Source organism: Camelina sativa, chromosome 2, assembly GCF_000633955.1.
Source record: "Camelina sativa cultivar DH55 chromosome 2, Cs, whole genome shotgun sequence".
Classification (NCBI taxonomy): Eukaryota; Viridiplantae; Streptophyta; class Magnoliopsida; order Brassicales; family Brassicaceae; genus Camelina; species Camelina sativa.
This window is the reverse complement of record NC_025686.1, coordinates 25154212-25163013: the sequence shown is the minus strand read 5'-3', so window position 1 is coordinate 25163013 and position 8802 is coordinate 25154212. Positions and strand designations below refer to the sequence as shown.

Here is an 8802-nt window from a genome sequence, read left to right as displayed (position 1 = left end):
ATGGTTAAAGAACTTACCACACATGTTCTTTCCCATCTCCATCTTGAAGTAACCTTTGTCACCCCAATCAGCTCCCCATGAGTTCTTTATAAGCCAATATGGTACACCGTCTTCAACTCCATAACCAACCGCCAAAACCGCGTGGTTCACATCCTATTGCCACATTCGAAAAAACGAATTGAACACTAAGCTAAGTGCCTAAGATGATCTTATTTGAAACAATTGAAGTCTATTTAGCATTTTGATGAAAAAAAGTCTTACCATTGGAGTACTTCCACAGTGATCACTAGTGTAAACTCCACTCTTGTAAAGTCGGAATGAGTTCACAACCTCGAATGCTTACTGGCCGTACCCTGTTGTTGTTGTTGTTTTAATCATCATTACAGATAACAGAATGTATCTTTTCAGGCAAGTGAAATACAAAATGTAAAAAAAGATGCTTACCAGAGTAATGTTGACTGAATCGAGGACTTGTACACCGATGTTTTCTGCTGAAAACTTGCAGGTGCCATCTTTCCCGGTGTAAGGATAAGCTTCCTCTGTGTCAAGGCCACCGTTGGATTTGATGTATTCAAAGGCTTGAGAAGGAAGGCCACCATTGCAGCCATAGTTATTGAAAGCTCCAGCACAATCCACAAGCTGTTGCTCAGAGAGAGATATTGCTTTTCCAAATGCCTGATGGTACGCTGCCTCAAGAGCTCCAGTGGTACTGCAGTACAAAATTCATATCATATCACAAACAATCTTGGCATCATGAAATGCAACCAAAATTAAAAAGATAAAAGGAGATTGTAATCATTGGTTTTTACCTGAATGTCCAGCAAGATCCACAACCTCCCTGGTTTTTGACCGGGCTAACAATACCATCTTCTCTCCAGTCTTTCTGCAATTAACACAATTTGAGGAATCAGAACCAAATAAAAACAAAGGTTCTGCAGCTAAAACACATACAGTATTCTTAAAGCTAAAAAACAGGAAAGAGATGGTTCAGTTAAGCAAGATTTGAGGTCTTGCACTTACCGTTTCCGGAAGAGCTGCTTCAGTGAGTTTGTGGCTGCCCTTTAAAGTGGCAGAGCAGTTCTGAGCAGCACCAAGCTTGTTCCTTTCAAACTCTTGCCAGGTCAAATCAGCAAATTCTGTGTAGATTCAAGAGATAAACATAAATATTTTAGATGGATCTTTTTGTTATCATCGAACCACTAGCAATGTCTATCTAAACACAAACAAGGACCCGACAACAAGGAACAATCTTAAATCAGGATAGCTATAAATCATAAGGAAACAGAACAATAACTATGATGCTAAATATTTACGCAAACTACTTGTCTCTCATAAACTCTGCAAATACTAAAACCAATAACAATCTTGAATCACGTGAACTCAAAGAAAATAAAATAAAAAAAAGCTAAAATATTAACTGATAAGATTCCAAAGACAGAAAAAAGTTAGTTTCCACGTTTCCTTACAAAGCTTTAATACATATGTCAGTTCGTTAAAGATTCCACAAATGTTTCTTTCTAGTAATCAAAAGGCTCAATACGAGAACGTAACTACAAACTCAGTTACTCAGTAGAAGAAAAACTTACGATTAACAGCGAGTTTGTAAGATAAGCCTTTCTTGTTAGTGGACCTGAGGATGTAAATGATGAAACTGATATTCCCTATCTTTCGTTCCCTTTATTCTAAATAAGATTATAATAGTTATCCATATATATATATGCAAAATCATGTATTTTATTCACCATTTGTAATAATAATAATATAGGAAAGAATGTTATCAAAAATGTTCATTTCATGTAACAAGATTGGACATTTTGTTTCGATTTAATCCAACCAAACAAAGGCCTAATCAACTTAATAGGCTCCAAAATGAATGCCTTGAAAATAAACCCAAAAGAGGATGGATCTTACCATATTTGACTGGCACTGTTTACTTACGAGATTAAACAAGGATCACAACAACAAACACTCTCATGCCAAACTCTAGTTATACAAATGCAATTTGCGAAATTTGATGAGGTTAAATGCTAATCTTAACTTTAAGCAACCCTCTCATATCATGATCTTGGGGGTAGACACTTTAGACTCTTGCTTGGCTGTGTCACCTGGAAGAAGGAACATAATTCAAACCAGTTAGTGAACACACAGCTAATCTCCAAAGGCGACTTGTAATCATGATCATATCGATTCTAACCCCGCTTTGTCTTTATATTTGTAATTGATGCGAGCATACATGACTCTTTACCAAACCCACAAAGGTAGCCTAGTTTATATATTTGCATATCCAGTCAAAAAGTCAAGATTTGTCAAAATTGTGATTTCTGATTCCACATTATCAACACCAGTAGTAGTAGTTCATAGTATGTTTCTATTCAACAGGTAATATAAATAAGAGAGGGTTGGAGACTAGTAATCAACCTGACTGAGTGGTTGCTGTGACCTCACCATAGATGGCCTTGAGCGTGGAAAGAGGAACAACCGCGGAAGCAGCTTCAGCAAAGAGCTGCTGTTTCCACTCCCACATAGTGACTTTCATCGCCTTGTTAGACTTGGAAAGCGAATCCTTGTGCTCTGCTAAAGCCTCGACATACTTGTGCTGTTGATCAGATCTCAATCCCAAAACCACAAACGATACCCCAAGACAAGTGTTTATGACAGCATTGTTGTTTATTGCTTCCGATAGAAACATCGCAATCTTATTCGCCATTTCTCTGCGTTTAGCCATTAATTAAGCCATCAATAGCAAATCCAAAACTCTTAAAGATCATCAAATAATACACAACAATATGACCAAAATCGACAACAATTTCAGCATCCGGTCTACATAACTTACGACGGAGATAAGATCGTAACCAAAAAAAAAATGGCTCACCTGAAACGAAGGTGCGTTGATGGCTACGGCGGTGAGGTTTTTGATGCGGCGACGGAATCGCCGGTGATGGCACGTTTCTCGCTCCTGAAGCGGAAGCGGGTTCGGAATCGTCCTGAATCGCCTCGGAATCGCGATTCGTGAAATGTGGTGTTTGGAAGCGCCGTGCGATTCAGGAATGGAAGCGTGATGGTGAAGATCGGAACCGTCGATGGTTGTTATGTTCGTCACAAATGCGCAAAAACACAGAGCAAGCGACGGTCATTAAGGGTTTTGAAGGAGGAAGATGACTCAGTCGTTAAATTACAATTTTACCCCTTTCTTTTAAGTTGGAAAAACCGTCAATTGTATGTGCCTGGACTCGAACTATGGGCGTTGGTACGAAGAACAGCGCTCAATGCCACTAGACTAACACAAACACTCGGAAATTTGTCGCAAATACTACTATATACTAATTATTTATAAAATCGTATAAATTCTATTTAATTATATATAAACATTGTATAATTATATTATATATAATATATATATATATATATATATTTATATGCTTCTAACACGTACCCGCTTCCTAAATTTTTAGAAAAATCCGCTTTGGCGCTTCCAAACGGTTCCGCTTCCGTGTACCAGCTTCCGATTCTATGGAGCTTATAAAATATATGATTAAATGCATTCACATACAATAATGGAGTTGTTGATCAAAAGCATTTTTTTTTTTGAATCTAATGTCAAATTTATATTCAAAGAAAAAATATATTATTTTACAACTTGTGCAACATGTTTTCAAAAATTTACCTTAGTTGAAACCATACAGGCATACACTTAATCAACCTCCCATATAAACTATTGTCTAGCTTGTAGCCATATTTGAAACGCTTCATCAGAAGACCGATCCCCCAACAGACCAACAGCCAGTATCAAATCAGTTACGAACAAAATTTCGACTATAATCTTTATTCAACTATTAACGGAGAACATTAAAAGTCTTAATGTTGGTGTTTCTCAGAGAACACATTAAAACTCTTGCAAGCTATAGGTTATATACAACAAAATTGACTCAAGGATCAAAGAATGAAGCTACTTTGCTCTAAACCAATTTATGTTCTAAAATCCAGCATGCAGGTATTATAAATTTATCGTCTATGGTTTTTGCATTATTTTGTACATATGAACAGACCTTTATGTTACAACAAGCATAAAAACAAGATGCAATCCCAAGTCCCAACTTTAAAGTAATGTCTTCTTAATCCAACAAATATACGAACATTTTGTAGTTTAATCCAACAAATATACCAACCACATTCGCTGAACATCTCAAGCCACAACGGGGTACGATGCACATGTAGCAATACCTGCAGTTCAAGAAGGCATTAACAAAAGATCCAAATGTGAAGATTTGAGTATCACATATAGTAATGGTACTGTTATTGTTTCATAATGGTTAAAGAACTTACCACACATGTTCTTTCCCATCTCCATCTTGAAGTAACCTTTGTCACCCCAATCAGCTCCCCATGAGTTCTTTATAAGCCAATATGGTACACCGTCTTCAACTCCATAACCAACCGCCAAAACCGCGTGGTTCACATCCTATTGCCACATTCGAAAAAACGAATTGAACACTAAGCTAAGTGCCTAAGATGATCTTATTTGAAACAATTGAAGTCTATTTAGCATTTTGATGAAAAAAAGTCTTACCATTGGAGTACTTCCACAGTGATCACTAGTGTAAACTCCACTCTTGTAAAGTCGGAATGAGTTCACAACCTCGAATGCTATGCTTACTGGCCGTACCAATCCAACCGCATGCTTCAGTTCATCTTCAGCACCCTGTTGTTGTTGTTGTTGTTTCAATCATCATTACAGATTACAGAAAGTGTCTTTTCAGGCAAGTGAACTTAAAAATCTACAAAAGATGCTTACCAGAGTAATGTTGACTGAATCAAGGACTTGCACACCGATGTTTTCTGCTGAAAATTTGCAGGTTTCATCTTTCCCGGTGTAAGGATAAGCTTCCTCTGTGTCAAGGCCACCGTTGGATTTGATGTATTCAAAGGCTTGAGAAGGAAGGCCACCATTGCAGCCATAGTTATTGAAAGCTCCAGCACAATCAACAAGCTGTTGCTCAGAGAGAGATATTGCTTTTCCAAATGCCTGATGGTACGCTGCCTCAAGAGCTCCAGTGGTACTGCAGTACAAAATTCATATCATATCACAAACAATCTTGACATTATGAAATCTAATTAATATTAGAAAAGATAAAAGGAGATATATTAGTAAATTGTAATCATTGGTTTTTACCTGAATGTCCAGCAAGATCCACAACCTCCCTGGTTTTTGACAGGGCTAACAATACCATCTTCTCTCCAGTCTTTCTGCAATTAACACAATTTGAGGAATCAGAACCAAATAAAAACAAAGGTTCTGCAGCTAAATACACATACAGCATTCTTAAAGGTAAAAAACAGGAAAGGGATGGTTCAGTTAAGCAAGATTTGAGGTCTTGCACTTACCGTTTCCGGAAGAGCTGCTTCAGTGAGTTTGTGGCTGCCCTTTAAAGTGGCAGAGCAGTTCTGAGCAGCACCAAGCTTGTTCCTTTCAAACTCTTGCCAGGTCAAATCAGCAAATTCTGTGTACATTCAAGTGATAAACATAAATATTTTAGATGAATCTTTTTTTAATCATCAAACCACTAGCAATGTCTATCTAAACACAAACAAGGATCCGACAACAACAAGAAAAGAAAAAAAAACAGGAACAATCTTCAATGAGGACAGCTATAAATCATAAGGAAACAGAACAAAATAACTATGATGCTAAATATTCACGCAAACTACTAAGACCAATAACAATATTGAATCATGTGAACTAAAACTAAAAAAAAAAAAGAGAAAAAAAAACTAAAATAAATTAACTTAGAAGATTCCAAGACAGAAAAAGTTAATACATATGTCAGTTCGTTAAAGATTCCACAAGTGTTTCTTTTTAGTAATCAAAAGGCTCAATACGAGAACGTAACTACAAACTCAGTTACTCAGTAGAAGAAAAAACTTACGATTAACAGCGAGTTTGTAAGATAAGCCTTTCTTGTTAGTGGATCTAACCAAATCAAGATTCTCTTTAAAAATCGAGAATCGAAGCTTCATCTCCTCTACGTTCTGATACTTTTTCCCATACCTTCATAAGAACACACGATTATCAAAACAAGGGTACTCAAAGTCAACGGCGAAGGTACCGCTGGTGTGTGCAAGGGATAAGAAAGACTTTCACTTACCGGTGAGTGAAGCGAGCGAAGGAGAGAACGTGACGAGATTGACCTAAGATCTGTGAAACAGATTCTTCTACCTCCCGAAGACCGTCGGAGACCATCCGGATCGGGTTTGACTCATCGAATCCGATATCCGCCGCCGTCGATGCGGCGATGATGAGAATCACCAGAACTATTGATGATAGGATTGTTTTCGCAGACATAGCTCTCTCTGTTGTTACCTTTTTTTTTTTGTTGTTCTTTTATTATCTGAACGTTTATGTCTGCTTCTTCAGTGTTTAAGCTTCAGAGATTGCGAGTGAGTGAAGAAGAAGAAGAAGAAGAAGAAGGAGAGTAGAAGACGGAAGAGAGAGAGATACAGACGGAAACGTTATCGGGACACGTGGTGTGTTTTAGTGGATTGTATTTGTCCTGTATACTTGGAATGTTGACGTGTACTGTGATGTCATTTATACACTACACTATACACTACAACCAATCAATCATATTTTCATAATTTTATACGGTATACGGTAAATTGCACGTTAACCCATGGAATATGGCTTATCCGCAAGATACCCCATAACTTATTAAATTAATCTTGCAATCCGGACTTTAACAGTTTAACTTGTATATATTTTGATCAATCTTGGAGACGGCATATACTTCGTAATTTATCTAACTTTGAGTATTTAGGGTTTGGAATGGTTAGGACAGTTGAAATGGATTGTGAATTGTACGGTTTTTTTATTTAACATCGTTGATGGATTACTTAGATGTACCCGTAACATTCATTCAAAAACCATAATAAACCTATAATTCAAAACTTCATCTAATCAAAAAGAATATACAATTCATTGTCAAAATTATAGACTGAGTTCCGTTTTATTAAAAGTCGAGGAAAAGGTTCATGCATAGACAAACCTCAAGGGTGCGAAAGAAAATTGAACTATTAGAATTGGTAGGACGTTTGTGAGTAAATGCATATAAGATGATTGCATGGTGCACAAAAAAAAAAATGAAGAAGAAGAGATTGCAATTTTATGTTCGTTTAGATATCAGATTAGTTTTTTCTTTTTCATTGAAGAGTCGTCGTCAGGAAAATTCGCACTCCTCTTGCTGCTACCGATGCTTTGAACTCCTCTCAGATCAAACGTCTTCACCTTATTGAATTTCACCGTATTGAATCCATTCCCCGGTCGTGACTTTGTTAATACTATTCGGTGCTTTCCCTGCGGTGACTTTGGTAACACGCAGCGCTTTTCGTACGGTGACAATGGCGCAAGACCGGTGTTGCGTTTGGGGAGGCACGCATCAGCGCTACTTGACGTATCATCGCACCATCCGTCCAGACTGTCCTCCTCATCTGACCAGGTCCGTCTTAATCTATAATCGGGTCTCTGGCAAAATAAAATAAAATCTAAAATCCGATCCCAAGTAACTATATTAAAAAAAAAAAAAATTGCCTTATTTTTTTTTTTTTGACATTCACAATGACTCATGACACTTGCTTACCTTTGCATCTGACATATGTATACCCACTTTCACAAGTTCCGTCACGTTTACTTCTTTCCCGTGCAAGGTCCCTTTTTCACTTGCAATGCATGAACCCTGTACAGGTGAATTGCTTTGCACATCCTCACTTAGCCAACATTCTTCAACCGTCAGCTTCTCGGTCGATTCATCCTCGTTTTCCTCTTTCATTAGCTTAGGCACTTCCTTTCCTTCTGTAGCTGCTCCTTGTTCCATCAGCAATCTTTTGTTTTCTTAGGTTTTATTGGGAATGAATCTGATGAAAGGGAAACTCAAAGAGCAGGGATGAAATTGGTGTACGTGTTACTTGTTAGGCTCTTATGGTTCAGCTTCATCTCTGTATATGTTATTTATGTCACATATCCATGTCAATTTATGTTTATGCTTGCCACGGAGGGAGACATTGTATTAACATAAAACGCGTAAACGGCTGCGACGACGAGTTCGTCACTGCTTTATTTGATGCTTAAATTCTCTTAATTTCGTTACCTATTGTCTGTTGACTCTCATTGCCATTTCACTTGCTTCTATCTTTTTAGTTTCCAAGAAAACATCAACTCTTAATTAGTACTACTACTATCTATAAGTTATACGAAACAACTAATAAATTAATAACTCTTGTATTAAAACGAGTATTATATAAATCGACTAATTGTTCTGTCGATTAAAAACTATATATCTTAAACGAAAAATGACCATATATAGAACCCAACTTTCAAGTTTTACTAAATATAAATATACTCAACTTTCAAAATTTTAACCAACTCTGTTATCTTTAAAGTAACACAGTTATTAACTGCGTTACTCTCTGTTGTTTGGCACTTTTATGTATTTTTCTAACTGCCTTTTAACTCGAACGGATAATTGTTTAGCTACAGGCTGCAGACTTTTAAATAGTTGGATCTTCGAAATAAAACACACAAGTTATTAGAAATTCAAATGAAATAAGAATTTTTTTTTTTTGTTAAAGAAAATAAGACTTTAAATCTAAACTAGTAAACGTAAAAAGTTTTAGTACAAAGGAAATACGCATGCTCATTTCGTTTTCCCGATGAGCCAAAGACAAGAGGAATTAGAGAGCCCAAGATAAAATAATACTCATATATATATGTATATATATATCTATATATACTATATATTTTGTCAACGCTGT

General features: G+C 36.7%; 3 protein-coding genes across 3 annotated transcripts in view; all 3 read right to left on the bottom strand.

The window, feature by feature from the left end:
- LOC104756683 (thiol protease aleurain-like) overlaps positions 1-1677 on the bottom strand; it is a gene marked incomplete at its 5' end in the record, with an annotated part of 2940 nt that extends 1263 nt beyond the window's left edge. The window contains 4 exons of the mRNA XM_019231384.1: positions 445-709; positions 810-883; positions 1021-1136; positions 1587-1677. Coding sequence (XP_019086929.1) covers positions 445-709; positions 810-883; positions 1021-1136; positions 1587-1677 — 546 coding nt within the window. The remainder of the gene's footprint in view (positions 1-444; positions 710-809; positions 884-1020; positions 1137-1586) is intronic.
- Positions 1717-3147, bottom strand: LOC104737767. Its single transcript, XM_010458024.2, has 3 exons — positions 2873-3147; positions 2419-2709; positions 1717-2105 (listed from the first exon to the last, which is right to left on the bottom strand). Exons 2-3 carry the CDS (start codon positions 2705-2707, stop codon positions 2053-2055), a joined length of 342 nt encoding a protein of 113 aa, XP_010456326.1. The 5' UTR covers positions 2708-2709; positions 2873-3147; the 3' UTR covers positions 1717-2052.
- On the bottom strand, positions 3966-6452 carry LOC104737757 (thiol protease aleurain). The gene is made up of 8 exons (XM_010458015.1): positions 6144-6452; positions 5925-6046; positions 5383-5498; positions 5171-5244; positions 4793-5057; positions 4568-4699; positions 4324-4459; positions 3966-4221 (listed from the first exon to the last, which is right to left on the bottom strand). The coding sequence occupies exons 1-8, from the start codon at positions 6338-6340 to the stop codon at positions 4184-4186; spliced, it is 1080 nt and encodes a 359-aa protein (XP_010456317.1). The 5' UTR covers positions 6341-6452; the 3' UTR covers positions 3966-4183.

Coding starts and splice junctions, on each gene's coding strand:
- LOC104737767 (XM_010458024.2), bottom strand. CDS start 2,707: ATGGCGAATAAGATTGCGATGTTTCTATCGGAAGCAATAAACAACAAT. Junction 2,106..2,418: donor CACAGCAACCACTCAGTCAG/GTTGATTACTAG, acceptor TCCTTCTTCCAG/GTGACACAGCCAAGCAAGAG.
- LOC104737757 (XM_010458015.1), bottom strand. CDS start 6,340: ATGTCTGCGAAAACAATCCTATCATCAATAGTTCTGGTGATTCTCATC. Junction 6,047..6,143: donor TTCGCTCGCTTCACTCACCG/GTAAGTGAAAGT, acceptor GTTCTTATGAAG/GTATGGGAAAAAGTATCAGA. Junction 4,700..4,792: donor ATTCAGTCAACATTACTCTG/GTAAGCATCTTT, acceptor CAACAACAACAG/GGTGCTGAAGATGAACTGAA.